The sequence below is a fragment of the Panthera leo genome, chromosome C1 (assembly GCF_018350215.1).
Source record: "Panthera leo isolate Ple1 chromosome C1, P.leo_Ple1_pat1.1, whole genome shotgun sequence".
Lineage (NCBI taxonomy): Eukaryota > Metazoa > Chordata > Mammalia > Carnivora > Felidae > Panthera > Panthera leo.
In genome coordinates this window covers 19,938,485-19,964,595 of record NC_056686.1, presented here as the reverse complement: position 1 = coordinate 19,964,595, position 26,111 = coordinate 19,938,485, and the positions used below count along the sequence as shown (strand labels likewise).

Sequence of the window (26,111 nt, the reverse complement as noted above, 5' to 3'; positions counted from 1 at the left end):
GAAATAAGGCAGGGGAGCAGAGATTGCTATTTTAAATAAGGTAGCCAGGGAAGGATTCGCTGATACAGTATTTGAGCGAAGACCCGAAGGAGAGAAGGACTTCAGCCGTGTAGTTATCTGGTCAAAGAGTATTCTGGACAGAGGGAACAGTAAAGTGCAAAAGCCCTGAGGTGGAAACATTGCTATGTGGTGGAGCGAGCAACGGGGAAGAGAAAAGGGGCCCAGGGAGGTAATAGCAAGCCAGATAATGGAGTGAGACGCACTGAAGGATTTTTTTTTTTTGATCTTAGGTTTTAAAGGGAGCGTTTCTGGTTACTATGTCAAGAATAGGTTCAACCAGGCAAAGCAGAAGCAAGAAGGTCAGTTTGGGGAGTAGCTCATGAATTCAAGAAAGATAGGATAGCGTCTCGAACTACAGTCATAATGGCTAGACTGAGGGTTCTTTTTTGGAGAGCGCTAACATACTGGATGTAGAAATGATAGTAGTTGGGTTTTTTGGGTTTTTTTTTTTTTTTTGCCAAGGAATGGAGTTGCTGTTTACTGGGCAAACTATGGGAGAAGCAGGCTTCTAGGGGGAAGTCAGAGGATTTTAGCTTGGTGGGGTGTTCAAATTAAACTTCCAAGCAGAGATGTCAAGAAGCAGCTGAATGCTCAAATCTGGTAACAGAGGAGAGTGCCAGTCTGGAGAAATAAAGTTGGAGGCTGCCTCGAGATAAATGATTGTCTTACTGTTAAAGATTTTCTAGAAAAGCAGATATCCTCCCTTCGCCAACTATTCCCGAAAGTTTTTTTTTTTCTTTCCTAGAGCATCATCAATTTCTTTGGCTATTACACCCGTTTCATTTCCAGAGGCTAACGTGTTTTTTATGTCTAAAACTTCCTCTTGCAGGTGTAATCATCTCAGACGCTTTCTTGCACTGTGGAAGGTAAAGCAGGATGTGATGCAACAGTGACAGCGTCCAGGATGCCACCACTCAGGGGGGAGAGAGAGCGCACCACAGGAGATTTCCAAAAAAAAAAAAAAACAAAAAAAACCCCAAAACCGAGACCGGCAACTCCCCATGCCCCACCCCCCGAAAGGTCAAGCTTTTAAATAGTCGGAAAACAGTAAAAAGCCTCACAAACGTCTTACCAAGATTTAATGTACATTTATTCTTAACACGTGGAACATATAGTATAAAGATTTCATACTGAATAAATGATATTCATTAAGCCAAAAAAGGAAAAAAGGAGGAATTTACATCAAGTTTTAGCTACATTGTTTGAAATACAAATATGCAGATTTTATCACTGAAAAAATCTCAATTGTGTTTCTTCATCAGGAACTTCAACTGAACCTAGAACTTTTTCACACCTCGATTAGAAAGAAAACAAAACAAAACAAAAAACCCGGAAAAAAATAAACTATAAGTTGATTGGCTGCTGAGACAGCAAGGACTTTTTACAGAGACCTGTACAGCATCGCGCCGAGGGGGGCGATGTCTGGCAAGAGATTAAATAGCTGTGTCTCGCTTTGTGCAGGTCACCAACTTGTTAACTCGTCATACTATAAAGGGGTAGCTGGGAGGGGGACCAAACTGTGGGTATCCAAGGGTATGTGCAATGTACAACGTCATGTATATACACACGTGGCAGCGCAGCCGCTGCAGCTAAGGTTAAAACCAGTTCTAAGAGGTGATCTCAGGGTTATTCATACAATCAAGGAGGAGAGAAAGAGGTCAGGGTGTTGTAGGTTCACACATGATACTTTGGGGGAAAAGCCTTTTTTTTTTTTTTTTCTCCTCAACGTTTAACTAAAAACATTTTTAAAAACTACAGCTTGCTGCTGACCCAGCGTTTTCTCTTGTTTCCATGTGAGACATTATTATTACAGTATGTTTACAGTATCGGGTGTACAGTACAGTACATGAAAGGGTCTACACTCTACTGCACAGGCCTCTCCAGTGAACAGAGTCTGTCCACAACTGCGAACTTCTCGGCTCCCGCAAGATTGTGAATGTACAACAATAAACCACACACAGTTCAGCAGTCACCTTTTTTGTCCTTCAGAGGGTTTTTTTTTTTTTTGTATTTTTTTCCTTTTTTTTTTTTTTACCATTAAAAACAGTTATGAAATGTGGCATCCCGTCGATGCAAGGGCCGGGAAAGCCATTTTTATTTTATTTTATTTTTTTTCCCCAAACTCACTGTAAACGACAGTAACTTTGGTTAAAATAAAAAAGTCTTCTATGTAGGCAGAGCTTTGTCTTTTCAAACAGGGTGGGGTCCTGAGGGGAGTGAGGTGAGGACAAGGAACAGACAGGTGTGGGGGGGGGGGGGGGTGGGGGGGAGAGGAGGAGGAAAGAGAACTAGGAGAGACTTTTGACCCAAGGGAGAAGCCGGACAGCACAGGGTAAACTGGATTCTGAGGTGGTTTTGCATAAATAAAGGGCAACAGTCAGTTTCTAAGTTCTCCACACACGCACACACACACAGGGAGGGAGGTGTCCCACGGCTGTCATGACTGGCCAATCAAAAACAGTACATCACAAATGACTTGTGAAACCAACGAGTTCATCAACGGTGAGACCGAGATGTCCAACAGCCGCGACTCGTACAGCGTGAACTCCGAGTGGTTCTCGTCCACCTTGGCCAGGGCCAGCAGCGCGCGGGCAGCCCGCCGCATCATGTCCACGCTAGTTGGCTCGAAGGGCGGGTTCTGCATGTGGAGCAGGCTGGCCTGGCTCTGCTGGAACTGTGTGGCGGCAAGGCTGTCCTCCAGGAAGCCCAGGAGGTTGCCGATGCTGCCCTTCTGCACTGCGATGGCACGGGCCGCCAGGCTGTCGCCCTGCGCCAGGTTGGCCAGCAGTACCACGGCCATCTCCCGGCACACCGGGTTCTTTCGGTCACTGAGGAAGCGCACCATGGTGCTATACAACTTCTCCAGGCGGCTGAAGGGGGGAGTGGCCAGGATCAGGTCCACATTGTTGTCCTGGATGCTGAGTTTGCTGAGGGTTTCCAAGACCAGTCTCTGCGGGGAGAGGACGGCGTTGGGGCCCAGGGTGGAGAAGGGGTCCTGGGCTTCGGCGGAAGGGCAGACTGCCCAGTGTAGGAGTCCGTCCAGGACAGGCAGGCAAATGCTCTCAGGGTATGGGGAGAGGTCCAACTGCCCCGAGATGTTGGCGAGTGTGACCAAGGTGTTTTCCCGGAGCATCTCCAAGCAGTCCCACCACCACTCCACTTTGTTGCAGCTCACCCCTTGGTCCTGCTCCTCCTCCTTCTCGTAAGTCAGTGGTGCCTGCTTCCGCTCTGGGTGCTTGTGGTGCAGAAGGATCAGCTTGCCCAGGATCAGCAGCAGCCCCGGGTGTTTGGACATCTCAAAGTCGTTGCCTGGCACGAATGACAGGCTTCGGATGGTGTTGGAGACACAGACGCAGCGCTTGGCGAGGGAATCCTGCCAGTCCAGAAGGGTACACAGTGGGGTCTCATCTTTACTGTGGGGCTCGTCCTCTAGGATCTTGATGTTCCGGTGGCTCTGTGCCGGGCTGATGCCAAACGGAAACTTGCTGCTCTCCTTGGTGGCCTCTGCACTCTTAGCTCCCTCCTCGCTCAACGTGCTAGACCGGGTGGACAACATGTCATCCATTGTGGCTGTGATCCGTTTCTCTGGAGGGCCATCGGGTGGGGGGCCCTCCTGTTCTGTTGTCCCTGGTGTCCCCTCTGCCGCCGTGACGTGTTTCCGGGTGACTGGTGGGCAGGGCACGTGAGGCCGGGTAGGCAGCAGCTCCGTCTTGCTCTCAAAGTGGGTCTGGATATGCTCAGTGGTGTCCCCCCCACCAATCCGCCAGTGCAGCAGGCCACTGTCAAACTCCTGCACACGCCCAAGCTTATCTGAGCAGTCCACCACAAACGGGTCATTCTTCTGCACGATCTTTACCGGGAGCTTGTCAAACTTGCTAACCAGTTTCTCCTCACTACTCTCCGAGGCCGCCTTGTCCTTGCTCGAAAAGGCCATCTCCTCATCATTTTCCACTACTTCCTCCTCTTCTTCCTCCTCTAGTTTAGGACCTAGAAGGTCTTCCTCCTCCTCCCCCTCCATAGGGGCTGGACTAGACGCCTTGCTGAATCTCCCAGGGTCCAGTAGTGTTCTCTGTCCTGGGTCACCCACCTCATACTCCTTTAAAATGCCAAAGATCTCGATGAGGCAACGCCGGAAATATTCCACAAGGAGCTCTAGCAACCCTGGGAGCTAAAAGAGGAAAAAAACAGGAGATACATTAAGGGAGAGAAGTGGGCTAAACGAGAGAATCCTTGACTTGAGAGGCCCCCCCAAGGTCTTCTAGCAGATCTCCCCGCTTTCCTTGGAGGTCAGACATCTGTATCCCTGGGAGCGATGAGAGTTGCTCCTTTCCCAAAGGCTCTCCGCAGAGCAAGTCGTTGGGTCTCTCCCATGCCCAGCACACAGTTGTCCCTTCTGCTCAGCCTACCTCCACATAAGCCCGCTTCCAGCAGGACAGACATGCTGACCGACAGCCCTGCACCTCACCATCTCACAGCCTCCTCTTTCCCTACCAATCCCTGCTTTTCTTCTTCAGGCACAGTTTCCTACCCACTGGTCAATGCTACCGTCCCTCTTACGATACCCTACGTCACACTGCCAAGTGTAGCCCGAGGCTAGGCATGGTGGGATGACCCCTCTAACACGAGCTGAGAGAAGAAGAGATGCAGTGCGGACAGATGTTCACCTGCTCTCTTCTCCAAGCTTCCCAACATTCCAGGAGGCTAGACCTCCATGAATCAATCGTGCAACATAATGAAAGGGATGAGGCTTCGGTCCTCCAAACACTGGTGCAAGCTGGTGCTAGATAGACCCAAATTCCAGCTTGGATCCAAAACAGGCTAGTTATCTCTAGAAGAAAACCCTAATTGCCAGTCAGATTAAATCTCTGGCAAGACTACAGCAAAATGGAAAAAATAAGGGCTTTAGAATTAGAAAGACCTAGGTTTGAATTCTGGCTTTTCTAGGAACTAGCCATATGATTTAAACTCTCTAAGCTGTACTTCTTCTATCTTTCCACTGAACATGACGGAAATTCCTAAACTTTACACGGTGGTTCTGAGGACTAAATGGAATATATCAAATGCCTGGCATATGGAAATCAGTATCTGTTCCTTTTCTTTCTCATGGGGAGGCAATTTTATAAAATGGACATCAAGTCAGGCTTTGGAATCAGAAAGACCCTGATGATAGCTGTGTGAACTTGGGCAAAGATAAGACGCTCAGCCGACTTACTCATCTCTAAGAGGCCACATGTGCCTCAGAAGACTGTTGTGAGGCTGACATGAAAGAAAATATGAAGGATCTGGCACAAGGTGACGGCACAACAAATGGTTAACTATTAATAACAATGCTCCCTAGTCAGCTCCTTGATAGATGGGTTGGTAAGTACTAAGGATGATCAAAAAGACTGGGATGGTGCAGCAGAAACTCTTCCCAGCTAGTGGGAAAACTCAAGGTGCACACATCCTGTGGAGAGAGGATCCAGAGAACCATCTCTCTGCAAGAACGTAATTAAAATACCACCATCACCCCTCGCCCCCCGCCAAGCCTACTTCTTTCCACTTCCCTTTCTATACCTTAGGAAAATGGGATTGATAAAGACCTCCCGTACTCATGGTGGATGATGTAAGAAGGGGAAAAAAAGAAACTGTCATGCTCACTAATAAAGACCACAGGTTTTTCTTGTAGTCTGAAAAGGTGGTGTCCTCACTCACACCAACAGAATCTGCATTTCTTACCGATTCCAAAAAGTTTCTCCCCAATTCCCTTTGAAGTCAATCCTGATACCTTACACAAATTATTATTGTTCCCAGTGTTCTGGGCCCATGGCCAGTGGCAAAGTACTGGCATGGAATCAAAGCACTGGCATGGAAGATACCAGAGAGTGAGTGAGAGAGGGGAGACCATGTTGGCCGGGGAAGGCTTAATTCCCTGTGTCACGTAGCACTGTCTACTTCAAGAAGGTCTCAGGCCCTCCCATTCTTCCAATCTTTCCCAGGCACCTGTACTCACCTGACTGAGGTTGAAGGTCATGATGCTGTTGTCGTCATACAGCAGGATGTTAATGGTGTCTAATGCCCATGTGCTCTCTGCCAGCAGCCCAGACTTGAGGGACATCATTACCCGCCATGCCTCCGGGGTTCCTGAAATAAACCTCCATGTCGTCCATCTACCAAGCCCAGGTTGGCCGGATGCTCCCCCAGGGCTGGCCCATCAGTCAGGCTACTCTGAAGATAACACATGGCGGGAGGCAGTTCCTATCTAGGAGAGGACACACATCTGCTTCTAGGCTCCCTTAGGACATCACTGCATGGCGCTTGCTTTTAGTAAAGCCTCATACCAGCTGTTTTCCTTATCCAAAGTTCTTTGGCTCTATTTCAGACAACACTGGACCAGATTTTATCTCATCCAGAATGTTGGGATGGAGACAAAAAAATGGACAAGACTTTAGGAAGAGATAAAGCAACCTGATCGGGGAGGTCTCCTTACCAATGTCTTTCATTGTGAGCCGCCTCCTCTGCTTCAACACAGGCTGTGTTGCTTCCACAGAGCCAGGTGGGAAGGTGATGTCCCGCCGAATCATGGGTGGCTGCACAGGGGCAGGTGCTATGTGCGAGGCAGGCACTGGGGGACCTGCCTTTTGCATCTTCATCCCAGAGTGCAGGAATGGAGACTTGCTAGGGGAGGTGCGGTTCTCCATTGGCCGGGGCAGGGGAGCGGGGCTGGATACCTGAGGAATGTGATTCTGCATGCTTGGCGGGGGCTGGTAGTTGGATGGAGGGGGCCTTGTCATGGGGGGCACGGGGGCAGAGGGACCATATGGGGGCTGACGTGTGCCATGGGAAGGCCACGGGCCTTCATGGTTGGCCCTCTGATCCGTGTGCAGCATTTCATCTGTTCGGTTCACACCATGATAGGCGGGGCCCTGGGGGGCAGAGCCAGTGCTCTGCCTGTTGGCGTAATTGTAGGTCATGTCATTACGCCCTTGCCACATGGTGCCTTGCTGAGTAACCTCAGCCGATGCCTGTATGGGGCCGCCCATCATTTGCGGTGGCATGTTCTGCTGGGCATTGGAGCCGGGGGGTGCAGAGACACGGTCTCGGCCAAACTGGAATGGAAACTGGTTCTGGGGGCCGCCTGCTGGTCGGCGCTCAGTAGCAGCAGCGGCAGTGGCGGGGTAAGTGTTGCCATACTGGTTGTACACATCTTGCTGAGGGGAAGGCTGGGCAGCTTGCTGCTGGCTGGCAGGCTGGGGCTGGGCTGGGGGCAACTGCTGCTGTTGGGGCTGCCCCTGCCCCGTGCTGTACGGCACGCTGTACATCTCCCCTTCGTGCCGCTTGGCAGGAGGGCCGTACGTGCCATCCATCGGCCGCTTGTAATTCTAAGACAGGGACAAGCAGAGGGGAGGTTAAATTCTGCACTCAGGGACCCAAGATCCAAACGCAGCTGCCAAGATGGCTACACCAGACACTCGCCAGGCTTACTTCCACTCCTCTAGAAGAGGACATGGTCTCCAAGCGAACAAAGGATTCACCTTTACAAATGATCTTTTGAAGTTGTTTCTGAAATCAAGAACCATTCCCTATTCCCCTCTGGTTCTCCCTTGCTCTGTGTAGAAAAATGTACGTAAGTCTAAAAATCAAAATAAGGCCTGTATCTGGCCCTTGTGGAGAACTAGAGAGACTGGACTAGAATCTAAACAGGACGAGGTTGAGGGCTTGGCTCTTCAGCAGAATTGGTCATGTAGGTGGGAGAACACCAAAGTATCAAAAGCAAGCCTAAACTTTTCAACTTCGTTTTCTAACTGCCTCTCGAGGGGAACCTGTGTGTCAGTTCACCCTGTTACCCTCCTCACCTGCTGCTGCTGCTGATACATTGTGGTCTGCTGGCTGGGGAAGGGGCTGCCGGAAGGGGTGCCTTGAGTGGAGAACTGATTGCCATAGGAATCATGTCTGCGGGAGGGAGAGAATCAGAGGATCAGGGTGGGAAATGGCAAAGCCTGAGCCACAACGACACTAGGACCAGGGTTCACTCACCGTTGTTGCTGCTGCTGCTGCTGCGGGGGGTAGCGGCTAGGAGAATACATCCCCGAGTCTGGGTTGGAAGGCATGAGATTCGGCTGTGGGGCTCCAGTGCCCATGTTTCCCTCGGGTCCTATTCCAGGCTCCGTCCTAAACACAATTGAAGAAGTGGATTGAGTCCACTAGAGCTGTGGGGTGCTGGGGTGGGACAGGAGCGGGGGCCATGCTTACCTCACTCTGTCATAAGGACCTCCATAGGGATAGTGCTGTCGAGGTCCCATCGCCACATTTCCCAGCCCAGGGCCGGCAGCTCGGCTGTAGGGGTCTCCCATTCCGCCGTTGGGGCCCTGCCCTGAGGACATGAAGGGATCACTCCCTGGAGCTGAGTACAGAAAGGAAGGCAGTGAGCAAACGGGTAAGCCAGCAGGCCTAGCAACCCACACCTTGCCTGCCCCAAAGACCAGGCCCTGTTTGGAGCTTGGGTTTGTTCCTACGGTTTCCCCGGCAAGTTCATAAGAGATCTAAAGAGGCTCCAACCAGCAAAGAGCACATACTTGTTAAGGTATGACAAGGTAAGGCCAGGGAGAGGGAGACAAGAAAGGAGGTAGGGACGAAGAGTGGTGGTTAGGTCTGGAAATGCCATATCTCAGAAAATGGCTCGACAAGAACCCTGAGCCACTCTCAAGACATCCCCCCCATTTCCCTGGCCCTGTCCTCAAGGGCACGAGGCCAACAGTAATTGGTCACCTTTCCTCATGCTGCCATAAGGATCCTTATTTGGCTCGTAGGACATGCGCCCCATCATGTCAGAGGTATTCATACTGGGCTGGTACCCAGGGTTTGGAGTCATGGAATTCCGCTTCTGGAATGTGGGGTCACTTCCATCAGGAAAGGCATCCTGGATCCCAACCGAATTGCTCCTGCTCCAGAGTGAGGAAAGCCAATTAAACCCCAAATAAAGCAATTCCTCCAGTAAGCAGGGCACATGCGAGTCACTGGCTGGGCAGGCAGAGCAGGGACCACTCCTGGGCTGCACAGAAGCTCATGCACTTCTGCTCAGGTCTTTCAAACCCCCTGCCCCTGCTCCTGGCCTTACCTCATGCCTGGCAAGGGGGGGATCTGACTGTGTGGTGTGGATGCTGGAGTTGGTGGCTTCAGGTCTCCTCCTTCTGCCATGGAACTGCTGGTTGACTGAGGTGTCTGTGGCCCCTGCATAGACCCAGATCCCGCTGTGGACAGAGATGTGGGGTGAGCCAGCAAGTGTTTAACTCTCACAGAAATACACAAATGCCCCAGGATCTTTTTGGAAGGGATTGCTATAAAGCTAAAGCTGGGGTTCTTTAAAGCCTGAATCGCCCTTCTCAGCAGGAGATCGATCTATAAGGCCAGGTAATAGAGGAGGGAATTTGAGGGGTCTATTGCTCCTTGCTACGATTTCACATTTGGAGAACAGGAGTAGTGTGGCAATGCCGTCACCACGCTGGTGATTTCCTGGACTCTCTGCCAGCTTCCCTGACTATTTTGCTTTCCTTCCCCAAGGACTCTGGTTAACTTACTAAACCCTGTAATGCTGGAGCCCAAGTTCCCAGGCAGAGCCCCTAGAATCCTAGGTAGGAAGGCTCCATCTTGCCCTAAACCTGCAGCGTGCTTTAGGAACCTAGGAGCTCCTACTCACAAGAATCTAGCACAGTGTCACCACTTAGGTTCCAATGTTCCTCCTCTAAGCTGATGCGAGCAGAACCACCAGTAATTAATGTTTCCATTAGTTACCATTCCCAACAGCAGACATCCCACTGCTTAGGCCTCCCCAGCTGATGAGTCATCTCAGGCACTCATTACACCCTCAGAGGTCAATACCAGGGCACATGTGTTTACACCCACCTTCTAGGAGCCCTGGCCCTCTTCCCTCTCCTTCCCATGCTTGCCCAGGACCCAGCCTCCTCTCAGAAAGGAGGGTGGGCAGAGGCACTCCCATCAGAGAGTTCCATTCATATCCCTCCCTACCCGCTCCTTCCCATTCATTAGCATCTGAGCTCCCTGGGGAATTCAGGGCTCTCGTCTGAGCGGCATTCTAAGGCACTGACATCAGTGGGCCAAAGCTCCCAGATGGCCCTGCCTCACTGCTATTTGTCAGATTTCCCCACTCCTCTGGTGTCCCTCCCACTCACTAGTTTACAAACATTTGGCAAGATGCCAGGTGCACAATGAAAATTAAAACTTAAGGGCTGCTACAGACTACGTCTCAAGGGAGTCGCCACCGTCCGCTCTTTAGTCTGCCAACGCGTTAAAGCCCTGTGGTAGGACAGGGCGGAGTACACGTCCCCGGTGCCAGGCACTGCCGGATAATGAGCCTGGACCCTGAATGGTTTGGTGGGGCGGCTCACCCAGATCCTTACCAGGAGAGGGAGGCTGGATCTTGGGCTGCGACTTCTTGGAATCAGCAGCTGCGAAGATGTCTGGGGGAGGGTCTTCCCCCCGTTCAATCTTGCACTCAAAGGCATAGAGACACTGGATGTACTGCTTTTTCAGGGAGCTGGCAGCGCTGCTTGAGGTGCCCACATTGAGGTTGGTCGCAAGTTCCCGCCATTTTTTGTTCTTGTTGACCTGTACAACCAACCAGAAGAGTCGGGGTACGTCTTCCACCTGATCTTCCTGCCCACAAGCCCCAGACCCCATCAGGCTTCCAGGTTCTCATCTCTTAGGGAATCACGGTTCTCAGTCAACCACCAAAGTTAACCCCGCTTGGTGCGTAAGTCCGTGACAAATGTTAAATCCATGGCTAGCGTCCCTCCACCCTCAGCAGGCTCTATCCACAGATCACTGCAACTAGCAGACAGTGCTTATTCACATGAGGGCAAATTTCACATCACTGTTAGTGGGAGAGAACAGAATTTAGAAGGTATGATGCTTTACACAAGTATATTACTGAAAACTGTTGTGCAAATCACCATCAGATCCAAACCCCTTTCAAGGCAACAATAAAAAATCACTTTTCCAAAACGGAGATGTGGTACTGTCAGCCACCACTCTGCCTGACTTACTTTTGTCAAACTGGAGGTTTCCGGGTTTTTCTTTTCTTTTTTTTTTTTTCTTGGTGTGGGGCTCTTTGCAAATTTTACATTCTTGTGCCACTGCTGCCCTCCTTCTCAGTGACATGTAACTAACTACAAGCCCTTCCCTACTAGGCACTATCCTGATTGTTCAGGAGATGCTTCAGGCCCTATAACTTCTCTGTGCCTTCCCAGCAGCTAACCTACCCTTCTGCCTCCTTTCCTAAGCTTCAGGACACGCTGACCAAGACCATGCCCCAATCCCTACAATTAGACAGTCTTTCTGCTCTAGCCAGGCAGGCCTCCTTCTTCATGTATTCTTACACTTATTCATCTACCTCAAAGGCTGGGAACACCAGCTTTCCAGTCCTAACCCATAACGGAAGTTCAATATGTTGTCATATCTACTGATCTGGTACCCGTGATACCAGAGAGAAGAGTGATAAGGAAGCAAAGACAGGGACAACCTAGATGGCGGGGAGGTGACCAGAACACGTCCCTAGAACAGGTAATGTCCGAGATGAATTCTGAAGGTTGGAGATGGTGTCGGTCGTGTATATTCCAGACTCTCTCCTATTTCCATGCCACTTAGGCCAGTCAACTGGAATGGCCCCTTCCTCTGCCTAACACCCTACAAATCCTTCACAGAAGCTCAGGACTCATTTTCTGCCTTCTTGGAAGCATTACAGACTAGCTTTTAACAGCGCTATTTCTCCTCTGAACCCCGTCTTTAGCGTTCAATTACATCATAGCGCCTAAAAGGCTGGCATTCTCTCACAAACTGCAAGACAGGCACAGGCTTCAGGATTCCCTCTGTACCTCATCCTACATCATTTAATGAATCCAGAAGCCCATTCAATCAAAAGCGTGCCAAACCTAAGCCAACGACCCCCCCCCACCCCCCGCCCCCATCCCCACAGGCAGGAGAAGCCTGGCTAGGAAAACTCAACGCCAGGGATAACGGCGGGAATGAGCCCAGGGTCACCTCAGAGGCCTGCTGTGGCGTTGCTTCCCACGCCAGTTATGTGGCAGTGTGCACGTGTCTTGTTTTGTTTTGTTTTCCTTTGTGGGGGAGGGGAATAAAGCCTGAAGGGAGAAGGAATTCATAACTGACTGTTGGCTGGCTTCATTCCAATCACTTTCTTTTCTGCTGGTGACAGCTGTTTTCCTCTTCTGATTTAGAAGGTTTGGAATACATCTCTCCCTGCCACGCCTCCCCCTGAGCTAAGCCACAAACTCAGGTCCAACAGCAGGCTCCTGATCTAATGACTACGTAATACACATAGGAGGAAAGTTTGCAAGGCACAGCACTGCCTCAACTGTGTGCCTCATGGGCTGAGTGTAAAGCAAAACTCTAAGGTTTCAGAGCAGAGGCAGGGCTCAGGATGGAGTTCAGTTCAGTTTTTCAGCAGAAATGAATCCATTCACTTAAATATCCCATACAGAGTAACTAAACAATTTCCCAACCTACTTTGTCCTTCAGAAACTATTTCTACTAAATAGCTCCTGAAATCCCATCTTCACCAGGAAGTTTCCAGGAATGAAAGGGTCAGCCACTACTATGGCTACCTGGGTACCATCTCACAAACCAATTTACGTGGCAGAAATCTTGCTGTAAGCTTTGCATATTATTTCCAGCTTTAGACAATCTAGCAGGATACACACTATCCCTACTTTACAAATAAGAAAAGTTAGGACTCAGAGTGGCCGTACACCTCGATTAAGGTGACATATATTGTTAAGTGGCTAAGGAAGAATTCAAAACCAGGCCCATCTCTCCAAACCATGGTCTTGCTTGCAATGCCAGACTGCCTCCCATGGAATCAGAATGTCCACATTTTGCCTATCTTTGCACCCCAGTGAGACCCTAGACATATGGTAAACTCAATGCTAATACTTCATACTAGCCAGGGAGGTCTCAGCCTCCTGCCTATGGAAGCCCCATGCTTCCAGTCTATCAGTATGTGCCTCAGAGAGCAGGAGACGGTGACGTCCCTGTGGGATGCTTTGCACCAGGTGAAGCCACTGAGCACCTAGAGAGAGGCTTGTTGAAACCACAGGGGAAGCCAAGTGCTAGGCACTCACCTGAGTCAATCCACCAATCTCCTTCACAGACACATAGAGGCGATAGAGGTCCAGAGGTTTCCTACCCACAGCAGGCAGATTTGTCATGCCCATGGCCTTCTCCTCCGTGAAGGCCAGATAACGGTCCACCCACATCTTCCTCTCAGGCTCACCACCCAGCTCATACAACTTGGTGATCTTCTCATTGGTTGTAGTAGAAGAACTGGATTTCTGGAAGGGGCAGGTCAAGATTCATAGGAATCGGTCAGATTCAAAGCCTATGCTAAGGGTCTCAGAAGTCCCTTGATTAGGGTAGTGGTAAAGCTTCTTATTCTGGGGTACCTTGCATTTGCAAGGTCAAAAGACCAAATGAGAGCTAGAAATTCTTCCTGTAAAGGAAGGAAGCTAACACTGACTATATATAATGCATTGGGCGCTATGCTAAATGCCTTTTCATATTAGGTATTATAAATTATTCTCCTCTTCAAAGATAAGGAAGCAGGCACATGGAGGCCATTCCTAAAATCTCACAGTTTTTAAGCAGCAGAGCTAAGTGTCAAACCCTTATCCACCTCACATCAATGTCACTACTACTCCCCTGCTATCACCCAGGAGCCTAGGCATGCTTTTATACACGGTTTCTGAGAATTCAAGAAACTCAAAACATGATCTTGAGACAATGGGATGGACTAAAACAAAAAGAAACTTCCTCCTCTCAAGAAAGGAAGGGTCTCCTACGTGCCTAAAAAGGCTCTGGATGTTAATTATCCTGTCCAAGACAGGAAGATGGCTAAAAGGGTCTGAGAGCCAGAGGTGAAGGTCCACAGGAGGTGGCAGCTGTAGATTTTTACTTTCCCCTACTTTATAAGATGGGGAAAATGGGGTATGACAAAGGGCAGAAATGTTTCAAATGACTCAAACACTGAGCAGGTCCCCAGATTGCCACATAACCCAATAGACAGCACACTCAGGACCATCCTACAGGGAGGCCAAGCAAGGGCCCAAACCCCACCTGCCTCATCTCCTTCTTTAGAGAACCCAGGGCACCAACCATTCCTACTGCTCTGAGTAAGGTCCAGGAAGAGAAGAGGAACTAGTTGCCTATGGCACACACCACCTATCAATGCATGAGCACAGGGTGCACAGTTTCACAGAGGGCATTACAGACAATTCTACACTGCTGGCCTGGCACTTCCTCTATAACAGACAGCTGTGAGAACACCGTGTTATTTACATCAGGACCCCTTAGGCTAACTGAAATCTAATTCCATGAGCTATTAGCCTGGGAACCTTCATGATTAGAAGAGGTAAGAGCAGCCTTTTCTGAGATGATCTAATCCATGTCATAAAAGACTAGAGAATCTAGTCACCCTCTTTTCTTTTTCCTTCCTATCACTGGAAAGCATGGGACAGAGAGCTGAGAGGAGTCAAGATATAAATCATTACCTTGGATTTGGATTCTGTCTTGGGTGTCCCATCTGCCTTGTTGTTCATTTTGGTGGCTGGAGTTAACTTGACGTCCCCAAGGCCCATCATCTCTGGGCTGGCTGCCATCCCTATAAAAGAGGGAAAAAAATCTCAAGTCCAACAAGCGTGTGACAGGAAGATCATTCTAGACGAAATTCCTGGAGTGAGCAAGGACTTGTACTTACCTGCTGAATTGTTGGCCATGGTTCCACCCATGGGATACGGGGGTCCCTGAGGGTTGATCATGCCAGCCATACTATTAATCCCTTGCCCATAGGGAGGTCCTGTTCCCATCATGCCTCCCTGATTCATATTGGGGTAGCCTGGTGGCCTGAGGAAGAAGATGGAAAATGTGTGAGAGAGAGAGAGAGAGAGAGAGAGAGAAGACACTGAGCGTCACACTTGGACCTGAGCTGAATAGAGTTTGTGAACCAAGATTATCTACTGAGGCTTATACAAGGAAAAAGTTTATGGGTTTCCCAAACCAAAACCATGTACCACCTGACCTAGATATTCCCATCTTCTACCTCCCACAAGAAGTTCTAAGAGGGTTCAGGCTCCAAACAGGACACAGTAAAGCTCAATTTTAAACGATACAGTACTTGAAGAAGGAAGTCCTACAGTGTCTCTCTTTAAGTACTGCCTCCCTCTAAGGCACCTCCAGTGTCAAAATGTGTTTCCATACAAGGACCTTCTGTATGGCAAAAGGCCTAAATTAAATGCTCAGCTTTACCATTCTTTGTTATGTCAAATCCCAACCAAACTGGACCCCTCACAGCATTGCACCTGGATGGACCTACTGCAAACCCTATGGTTCCATCATTCTTCAAAGTACTATCAAACTCACCTCTTTACCATTAATCACCCTATTCTACCTTAGTTCATCAAGATTTCCTTAAGATAAGAGTCACTTTAAGAACTGTAGCCACCAACAATGGAGTGCATGGACAGAGCCTTCAAAAACTAGTAGAATCATATTCACTGAAGTCAACAGCCACCAAATTGAGTGGCCAAGGAAGAATGGATGAATCTTCAAGTCATTAAACCAAATCACATGAGCTCTCTGCACTTTAGTACCAGACTCAAACACAAAGAACCATACAGAACAGTAGAAAAATGGCAAACCACAACCCTGCCATCCTCTATTTCTCACACTACAGATCCAAGTCATGTGTATATTAAAAATCCTTTTGGAAACCAAAAAACTAGATTGACACAAGAAATAAAGAAACTCTGAAGACTTATTTTACTCATCAAAATAATCTATGTTTACATACAGTATCAGGTCATGTGAAACTTGATACCAACTGAAGACGCTTAAGAATCAGCACTTTGGATCCTGTGTCCACCCCCCCACCCTAGCTCTCTCTGCCCCTCCCCACTGGTTCTCTTGGTTCTCTTTCTGTCAAAATAAATAAACTTAACACACACACACAGAACCAGCACTTTTGTTGTGTATTTCACTGTAAGGAAACTCAGTTTTCAAAAGAGCTCTCAATAAAATACATATTTACCAAGATGACATGGTTTAGAACCAGAAGTGTCTCAAGAACCTGAATCACTTTACAATTTATTTCCTTGTGCTGACACTCTCTTCACTTCCCAGACCTTACCTGTTTTGGATAGAGTTGGCAGCAACATGCATGGCGACAGCAGTTTCTTGAGTTTTCCGGTTCATGCCCCCTGGTGGGGGACACATCCCTGACCCAACCTGAGGTGGCATATTGGCCATGTTAGGGCCATAAGGCCGGTTGCCCATGGAGGCATGACTCATTCTCCCTGGAGGGAGTGTGCCATAAGGTGGGATGCCAGGCTGCCCATGCATCTGACCTCCAGCACCCATAGGGTTCATGCTTCCAGCCATGCCTGCACTGGGGTAGTTAGCATTGGGCAAGGCATTATAGTTTGGCTGCCTGGGGTAGCCTCCTGGGAGGGAAAGAAGAAGAGAAGACACAGAGATTTGGTTAGTGACTCACTAGCAACTCCCAAATCTTGCTCAGCTCTAAAACTCCAAAGACAATAAATGATGGGAATCACTCAATATTTGGTCTGGTAAGACCAACTTCATGGCAGCCTTCACCCCATTAAAAAAAAAAAAAAAAAAAGGTTGGGGGAGGCCAGGAGCATACAAAGGCAGGCCTCAGCTGTCCTCTCATCTTAAAGACAGTACACAGCACAAAGCAAGGGTGGCTGGCTGGCAAGGCTAGCTTTGTTGCTATCCAAGCCCTTCAACTCCCGGAACTCTTTCCTTTCTACGTGCACAACCTGCATTCTCTCCCATGCTCTGTGTAAGACATTCAGTTTTACATCTGTCCAGGGCTCATTTTGAGCAAAGATATATTCTATAAGGACTAATTTATTTTAATTACCATTAAGTGTCTGTGCCCAGTCTTGGGTTAAACACCGTCTTCCCATTTTACAGATGAAAAAAAAGGCTCAGAGACTTTCCACTATTTTAGGACCTGGCTATGTAAACATAGACTATTTTAGGGCCTGGCTTTGCTTTTAAAGCAAAGGGCAATCCTACTCTTGCAACCCAGATAGCAGCATATCAGACAAGGAACTGTTTTCTCCTCCCTTCCATCTCTATGTACTCCTAACTGGGCAATATACTCACCCTGTGGGCCGTACTGACTCCCCTGGGGACCATAGCTCCCCATGGAGTTCTGCTGGTAGGAGCCCATGCCTGTGTGCATCTGTCCACCCGAAGGCTGACGCGGAGATAAGGCCGAGCCGGGCTGGGGGGAACTGTACTGGGGCATCTGGGGGTTCCTCTGCATGTAACCTATTTGTGGGTAGTATCCATATAAGTTATTACCTCAATACAATGAGAATAAATGCGCTCCCTTATCACAGGACTTCACCATCTACATTTTCTTTAGCGAATACTTGCATGAAGTCTCTTATGTTATTTGCTATATAACTAGGTGCCCTTTTAGGGACCCTCCGAAGTGACATGGCCATTAACCAGGGCATGCCAACTGTTTCTATTAAATGGGGGTTGAAAAGACAAACAGCAATGACAACAAAACGGTACATGATTTGAAGGGTAAAGATTTGATGCTGAGTCTTCAGTATTTGCTGACCAAATTAGGTGCGATGTAGGGAGGAATTCATCAGAACACAAACACTGAGAAACAAAGACTGGCGGGGTGGGAGGAGTGGTGCATGCACAGTGGAACATAATTCTGGAGCCACCAACATGGTTAAACCCACTGTAACTTCACAATTTGCTGCTGGGATTGTCCTAAGCTTCCTGGTCATACAGCTCTCCCAAAGCTATTGCACAGGATAATCAAATGGCTCCCTTAGACCTCTGCACCTCCCTGAAAGCCCAGGGTCTCACCTCGATCTTGAGCAATGCTCGATTGATTCATGGAAGGATGCATGATGCTGTCCGACTGGCCACTGGGTGGCCGAGGTGGCATCTGGTTGCCTGCTCCAAACAAAGAAAGAAGCCAATAGTGGCTAAGCCTGGAAATTCTAGCTCAAAGGTCATTTCAGAGAGAAATGGCTCCTGGGAAGGCCAATACCAATACCACCTCCCAATACCACATACACAGAGGGACCCAACCAAGGGGCTCCCATCTCTCTTCTTCAAATGCTGAAGGGAAACTTTGCAGACATGCTCTCTGTGGCAGTGGAAGGCTGGGGCTCCCTGATATCATTGGGGACTAGTCCCCTTTCCCTCTCCCCAAAGTCCAGCATTTGAGGGTACCTGGCACTGCAGCAGGCGAGAGTGGTCCTGAGCGAGACTGGGCAACACTGGCGGGAGAGCCAACAGGGGACGGGGAGGGGCCTCGGATGCCAGGCAGGTGAGGGGAAGTATGAGGAGAGAAAGGAGACTGAGCTGGATTACTCTGCTCTCCTTGGCTGCTGGAAATCCCTGATGTGCTCACTCCAGGGCTCAGAGCTCCTTCTGTCCCCATGGGGAGATCGTCTATTGAACCAGACAGATCCTGAAACATACACACAAGGACATATATTAGCAATATTAGGCAGAAAGACTCTTCTTTCAACAGTCGTACTATACGGCTAACATCTTCCTTAACCAACCAAAAGCAAATACACTGCACACGTTATATAGTCCTGATACTAAAGCTTACAGATGGCAAAGTCTATTCAGAGCCAGATAGAAAATATTTTAGACTCTGTGGGCCATTAGCATTTGTCACAACTACTCAACTCTGCCATTGTAACGCAAAAGCATAATCAGATAATACATAAACAAATGGGTGTGACTGCTTTTTTTTTTTTTTTTTACTCTTCGCTAGCTGTGTTCTAATAAAACTTTATTTATATCTATAAAAAAAAGTAACTAGCCCATAAGCTGGAGTTTGCTAGCCCATAAGCTGGAGTTTGCTGACCCATGGTCTATCTACCAGAAACAGATCATCTAGTACTTTCGTCTTCTTTCCTGTCCCCAACATCTATAGTCATAGGAAAGCTGCTCTTTCAGTGAGCCTTTAGTTCTTTTCCAATGGGGAAACTTTATAAAACACTGCCAGGATGGCACCAGGAGTTGGCTACAGTTCCCCTCTCCATCAGGTTATTATAAAGTACATTTATCAAGGTCACACTTGTTCCAAGTTACCATACAATAAGCTTAAAGTGTAGGAGGTGGGAAAAAGATGTATTGTATAGGAAAGACAATTCCCTTTCTGCCAAGAAGGTCTGGGACTATATTCCTAACAAGTGGCCCACAACAGGGATGAACAAATGTACAAATGTTTACCAACTGAACAAATTCAGTTTTTGTCCTAGCTTTTTTGTTGTTGTTTAATGAGAACTTGATGTTTATTGGGGGGCCTTGCTTGCCTTGAATTAATCAGTAAAGAGTTCACTCTAGGTCAGTAAACTCCAAGATTGGCAACCAAGAGCTCAATATGAAAAATATTCGCCACAGCAAATGCACCGCCGGCCCCAGCTTCATTCTCTAGCAATACCACTGGTTCAACACCACACATTAACTTCAAGCTGGGAACTAACTGTATCCTGAAGAAAGGATGAGAGCTTTGGGTATGGCTCAGGTCTGGGAAAGCTCTTAATACTCAAATGGTTAAGAAAGAAGTTCTCTTAAAGAGACACATCTGAAGAGAAAGGAGATCCAAAATGGCCTGATCTAAGTCTATTGCTACTCCCACAACAAGCTCATCCTGGAAAGATTATGTCGAGACGACTCTGACTCTGGAGTCTGATGATAACATTGAAGGACAGAAGGTACCTCTTAGGCTCTCTCCCAAGTATCCGGGTTGGTTGGACCTTCTGCAAACCATGGGTTACTTCACTAAGCTGGGAACATTTCTGCTGAGTACTGTGTGAACAAAGCTTGCCCTCAACGCAAGGCAGGCATGTAGGTATGCATTTGTGGATGTGTCTAGCTCTCCAGTGTTAGCTCAGAAAGTCAGAAAATTCTAGCTTTCCTCTAAGCAGCAGACCTAGAACACCACAGCATGCTTTAAATATACAATTAGAATTAGTCCCATCATGGACGAGAACTCAAGAAGGCCCTCCTCTAGGTAACACCAGAGTGTCTTCCCTTCCAAAGGAATAAAGTACCTGTAGCTATAAAAAGCCCTGGGTTCATTCCAAGAAAGGAGGATTCCACCCCCATGTTGAGGGTTAAGCTATACCAGGGACAGCTGGCTTCTAAGCCAAAGAGAATAAACTCAAAAGAGGCAGCAAGAAGACAAGAGGAGCCAACTGTGTAGGCCTTGAAAGCCACCTGCTAGGCTCTGGTCTGTATCAGAAACCACAGCTCAATGCTCTCTTTTACAGGGGCCAGTAGGTTCCCTCAGCATTCCTTCCCTCAGTATCCATTCCTTATCAATCTGCCAGCTTCTGGTAATAAGAATTACTTGCTTGCAGAAAAAAGAAATCAGTGTATTCTGAAACAGAATAGGAATCAAAGGTCCATCCATAAGAACTTGGCTCTTTTCAAATGGCTTTGAAAAATTAACTGTTTTGGGGTGCCTGGGTGGCTCAGTCAGTTAAGTGTCTGACTTTTTTTTTTCTTTTTTTTTAACATTTATTTATTTTTGAGACAGAGAGAGAGCATGAACAGGGGAGGGTCAGAGAAAGAGGGAGACACAGAATCTGAAACAGGCTCCAGGCTCTGAGCTGTCAGCACAGAGCCCGATGCGGGGCTCAAACCCACGGACCGCGAGATCATGACCTGAGCCGAAGTCGGACGCTTAACCAACTGAGCCACCCAGGCGCCCCTTACGTGTCTGACTTCTAATCAGATCATGATCTCACGGTTGGGGAGTTTGAGCCCCGCGTCGGGCTCTGCGCTGAAAAGCCCAGAACCTGAAGCCTGCTTCGGATTCGGGGTCTCCCCCCTCTCTCTGCCCCTCCCCAGCTTGTGCTCTCTCTCGTTCTCTCTCAATAATAAATAAACTTTTTAAAAAATCTTAAAAAAAATTAAGTGTTTTGAACATTTTTCTTTTTAACTGAGTAAGTAAAGCATAAATATTCTCATGATAAAAACAGTTCCAACAGTAAAAGCCAAAGTCCCCTTTTGCTCTCTTTCTGCTGCCCTCAGCTGAGGAACCCTGCTCAACTAGGTGTATATCCTTGAAATCTTCCGAGGAACTCGGGGGGGGGGGGGGGCGGGGAGGAAGAAAAAAACCCCAAAAACAACCCACCAACCACTGTTATATAGGTCGGGCAGGGCCTACGGATGCTCACATCCACAGGCTGATGCTTCAGCCACAACTTCTGTTTTTAAAAAACCAGGCTCTCCACAGATCCACAAGTGAATGTTCTAGTCCTGCTGAGAGGTCCCAGGAGTTGGAAGAAAACATCAGCAGCCCCTGCGACAGGGCTCTCAGGACCCTGGAGGTATCTGCAGTGGCAGTGTGGTGGCTTCCTTCAGAGATACACTGAGGAGGGCTGTCAGTTTTGGTAAAGTACCCTGAGCTCCTTGGAGAAAAAGTGCGAAATAAACCACTGTCAACAGCAGCCCCACGTGGGCTGGGATGCCTGGGCACAGAATAATAGTAGGGAAGGAAGCAGCATTAATCTTATCTCTCTGATTTGGTTGGTTTGGGGCCAATCTCTCAAACTGTCATTTTCAGCAGATGGCAACTGGTCAGCATGGGGGTAGTTGATTGGGGGAAACAAATTTTTTTTTTTTTTTAAGAACCCAAACGTTAGCATAGGAAGAGACAGATCATTTCCCATTTGAGCATGTATGATGTGCCAGGCACTTTATGGAATTCCTTCATTTCCTACCACTCTTGGAAGCACTCCCGTTCATATGTGAGGATGAGCACGCTGATGCTCAGAGGGACTGGGTTACATGTCCAAGTCATCCAGCAAGTAAGTGGCAGAAACGAGATTGTGATCCCAGGTCTGCTGAACTCCAAAGCCTGTGTTCTCTCTCTCTCCATTACGCTGTGATACCGTATGGACTAAGGGGAAAGCACCACACCTTTGTGTTAGGAGACCAAGACCTAGTGCTTGGCACTTATCAGTTGTGGCCTTGGACAAAAGCTGGCAACAAGCTGGGCTTCGTTCTCTCAGTTATACAAAGGAGGACTGGACAAATCGGAGTTTGTGGTACCCCTGGGGCCTATGCATGAAAGTCCACTGGCACCATATGGTTGGGGCCATATGGAATATGCAGTTACCGGCAGTAACACCCTGGAATGAGTGATATGACAACACATAAGCAGTGTAAAGATGTAAGATGTATCTATCAGTCCCAATGGCTAATCACAGCAAGTGTGTTTATTGGGAATTAGGAGGGACTGGTAGGGGAGGAAGACTCCGAAGGGGAGAAGTCTCTCCCCTCTATCCACACGGACAGATAGTGCTCTGAACTCCATGTCCTTTTATTGCACGGGACACACCTCTGCTTTCTACCCTACAAAAAGCCAGTTTTTCAGGTCTTTTGTTCCACAAAAAGCCGGATGTCTGGTTGTTGAGTCAGACCTCAATGTGCCGAACAAGTTCGACTTTCTACAACACACCTATCACACAGACAAAGTTCAATCAGCCTAAGCCCCTATTCACCTGGTGGGGGCCACTTTTAGCATTTCCAAACTCAGGGTCTCCGTTCTTCCAAAAGGGCCCACCTAACAGGTACCTTCCAGGAGGTCTACTGAAAGAATTGTAGCAATGCCCCTTAAGTGGAAAGGTCTCTTTCCCCGGGTTAGCTATCTTCCAAGCATAATCCTGCTGAGAGATGGGAGGTAAGGATCAGCCCACTCAGTGCCCTGCCAGTTCCAAGGAAGCAGCAGGGCCAGGGAGAATTTCCTCACGTGTTTCCAACGTGTTTCATGCATTTTATTGCTCATCTACCATGCAGATCAAAAGCGCTGGAGCAGGTCCAAGTATTTCACACAGAATCTCACACTCCAGGCTGGCTACAGCCCCGAAAGCCTTCGTTTCTTCACTTGAAATACTGCCCAATGTTATTTTGGGATGTGACCTGATAGAGGAAGCCCATAGGGACTCCATGACGATAACCGTTCCAGCTGTGATTGGTTGCCCAGCCCCAGCAAGTGCCAGCATGGGTTTGTCAGGCTCTGCTGACAAACAGAACTCGGCAGCTAACACCTTCTCTTCACACCACAACAAAACCATGCCTGAAATCACACAGTCCATACCTCACTGGGGGGTGTGTGGGGGGAGGCCAGCCAGTGCTCTCGCAGGAAGGACTGCAAGCTCTAACATGAATTGGCTGTCTGATGAAGTACATTTTCAAAGCAGGAAGATACCAGATCAGGGTTAGAGGAGGGGGGGGGGGGGATTCAAACAATCTCCTGACAGAGCCTGAGGATGACATCAGTTCGTTTTGCTGCGCAGATTAAATAACATCAACAGGCAAGTTTAAAGTACAGGCTCGTGGAAATGCTCAGATTCAGGGTTTTCTCTCAAATTTGGCTGAATCCTTGAGAAATGGAGCTTTTGTTAACCCCCAGATGGAGTTCTCGTCTTCTTTCAGTTGAGGAGTGCTTTTGCCAAGTTGTGCAGACTACTGGTGAGGAAATCACCCACCAAGAGAACCAGGTAAATCCTATACACATACTTATAGGGTGTGTATGTTGGGGTGGGGGTGGGGGGAACCTGGAAATTCAGCCACATTCACTTAAATGACTTTTCCTTGAATGAAAATGCACAGCCTGAAATGACCAAATCTGCACTGGCATTTGTCAAGTGTTTTTCCGGCGGCATACCTAACAGATCCATGGCCACGGCGGGAGGCTGCTCCCATGCTGGAGAATGGGAGGAAATCCTGAAGAACACAGAAAAGGCTGGGAGACCTGACTCTTGAAGAAAGGCAGACAGCAGGGAAGGAGGCAACAGCCTGGACAAACTTCAAGGAAAATGGAGTATGGCAAACTTAATTATATAGAAACTACTTAAGGCAAGTGAGTTTTGGGGGAGACCTGGTTTTTCATAAAGACTTCCTTAAGCAACTTAATTGTCAAGTGTCAGGGGAAAAGAAGCTACCTCAAACGCTTCTAAAAGATATTCAGTACAATAAAGCTTCAGTTGTAGGTTCTCTTTTCCTCAGTATTTGCTAAGTGGAAGAAAGGGTGATCTGACCCACCCCAGACTAGTAGGGATTCCAGAGTTACAAAACTCTGCCCTTGTTCCAATGAGTGGTCAACAGTCCAACAGACAAGCTGCCATCCCTGCCCAGAGAGCAGGCTAGCTGGTGCTGGCTGAAATGCCAAGAACGAATCAATACACAGAACAAGCTGCCTCTTAATCCTGGTGGTACTTTTTTTTTTTTTTTTTAATGTTTATTTTTGAGCAAGTGATCGAGAGAGAGTGGAGGAGGGGCAGAGAGAGAGAGAGAGAGGGAGGGAGAGAGAGAGGGAGGGAGACACAGAACCTGAAGCAGGCTCCAGGCTCCGAGCTGTCAGCACAGAGCCTGACACGGGGCTCGAACTCACAAACCACAAGATCATGACCTGAGCCAAAGTCGGATGCTTAACTGACAACTGAGCCACCCAGGTGCCTCATACTGGTGGTACTTTCAAGTCAGAGGCTAAGCAGGGATTAACAAGGTGAAAGGGAAGGCAGAGAGGCTGGCATCATCGTTTTAGCTTAGGACCAAACACCATCTCCTGCTTGAACTACACCCACTGTTTGGAATGGCAGAAACTGCTCTGGGAAAGGCTAAGAGAACTTGATTTCCTACCTAACCCCTACCCCAAGTTTCCCAAAACCCCCCACTGAACTCCCTCACAATAGGCTATTGTTCTGGAGATAAGGGGACATTTCTTCCTGGTACCTTCGGGCTGCCAGGTGGGGAATGCACAGTAAAGGAGAGTCAGAACTCTTCTGGTCTCCAGAATGCTTTTCAGGAGCCCACCTCCACAGGGAAACCCCCTATATATACACTTCAGAAGTCATAAATAAAGCTCAAGGAGACCAAATCTCCAAATTCAAAGGATGCTGGAAAGAGGAATAAAGCAAGTCTCCTTGTGGGAAGGGAAGCACAACTGATACAAATATGGGACTCTCGTGTGTCTAACCCTCAGGTACATGGCTGACTCACATTTAACTCTCGCAACCGTCTTCTGATGCAGGCATTCTCCCCATTTTACCAAAGCAGGAGCTCAGAAGTGAAATGACTTACCCAAGGACAGAGAACTATTAAACAGAAGCACTGGAGTTCAAACCCACAGCCCTCTGATTCCAGAGCATGCACTCTTTCTACTGTAAAGGGGAAGCTTGCCACCATGAGAGGCGATGCTCCACAAAAAGCCTGGCGACAACCCGTCTCTGGACATGCTGAGTGCCTACCTCCATGGTTCTAACAAGTTAACCTCACTAGGCCTTGCCTGGCTCCTATGTAGAAGGGAAGACTAAAACTAGCTAAGCTAGCTCTACTAGTCTGCAATGCCTCACACTCCCCTCGTTCCTAGCCGCTCTTCCTAGAAGAGACCTTCCTTTCTAGACCTTCTTTCATGGCTTATTTCAAATCGGCCCTTTCATCTAGAACTCTCTTAATTTAAACTTACTATTGCTACACTAAAGGGTATGGTACTTCTTCTCACCTCTGGGCCCTTAGAGGGGTACTTAATGTACAGGGGGTAGGAGGAAGGACAGTGTGACTGAGACTCCAGGGAGACCAGCAGGAAGTTGAGTCCCATGAAGGTATCTGGTCTCCGCAGGTATTCATACTGAATGTGCTCTAATAATGTTATCAAGCACAGGGGTGTGGCCCAGAGAGAGAAGTCAAAACATGCCTGGCCTCTAGATGGCCTCATCTCAGGCGATTTCAAACCCTCACCCAGACCTGCAGGCAAGCAAGCTTCAACCTCCTGACCACAGCTGTTCTCCAACAGGGGGGCACCAGAACTCTACTCTCACACAGCCGGGTGGCCCATTTCCCAGAGAACCAGAGAACTGGGTGGGAAAACCAATTACTTGAAGCTATAGGTGCAGCAACTATGGACTAAAATCATTTATTTTTTGGCTTGGAGACTTCAAAGATAAGAATAG

General features: G+C 48.3%; 1 protein-coding gene across 4 annotated transcripts in view; it reads right to left on the bottom strand.

Annotated features, from left to right (window-relative positions):
• Nucleotides 1-1,128: 1,128 nt before the first annotated feature.
• Nucleotides 1,129-26,111, bottom strand: part of ARID1A (AT-rich interaction domain 1A) — a 69,895-nt gene continuing 44,912 nt past the window's right edge. For 3 of the 4 annotated variants that reach the window (XM_042950073.1, XM_042950076.1, XM_042950075.1), the window contains exons 5-20: nt 18,361-18,601; nt 17,989-18,078; nt 17,260-17,427; nt 16,256-16,568; nt 14,828-14,973; nt 14,622-14,731; nt 13,197-13,406; nt 10,458-10,665; nt 9,158-9,290; nt 8,809-8,984; nt 8,293-8,443; nt 8,077-8,211; nt 7,896-7,992; nt 6,530-7,421; nt 6,053-6,183; nt 1,129-4,228 (exon numbers count right to left, since the gene is read on the bottom strand). In XM_042950073.1, coding sequence (XP_042806007.1) covers nt 2,498-4,228; nt 6,053-6,183; nt 6,530-7,421; nt 7,896-7,992; nt 8,077-8,211; nt 8,293-8,443; nt 8,809-8,984; nt 9,158-9,290; nt 10,458-10,665; nt 13,197-13,406; nt 14,622-14,731; nt 14,828-14,973; nt 16,256-16,568; nt 17,260-17,427; nt 17,989-18,078; nt 18,361-18,601 — 4,932 coding nt within the window. In that variant the 3' untranslated portion in view covers nt 1,129-2,497. The remainder of the gene's footprint in view (nt 4,229-6,052; nt 6,184-6,529; nt 7,422-7,895; nt 7,993-8,076; nt 8,212-8,292; nt 8,444-8,808; nt 8,985-9,157; nt 9,291-10,457; nt 10,666-13,196; nt 13,407-14,621; nt 14,732-14,827; nt 14,974-16,255; nt 16,569-17,259; nt 17,428-17,988; nt 18,079-18,360; nt 18,602-26,111) is intronic. The other variant, XM_042950074.1, reaches the window with a different exon arrangement.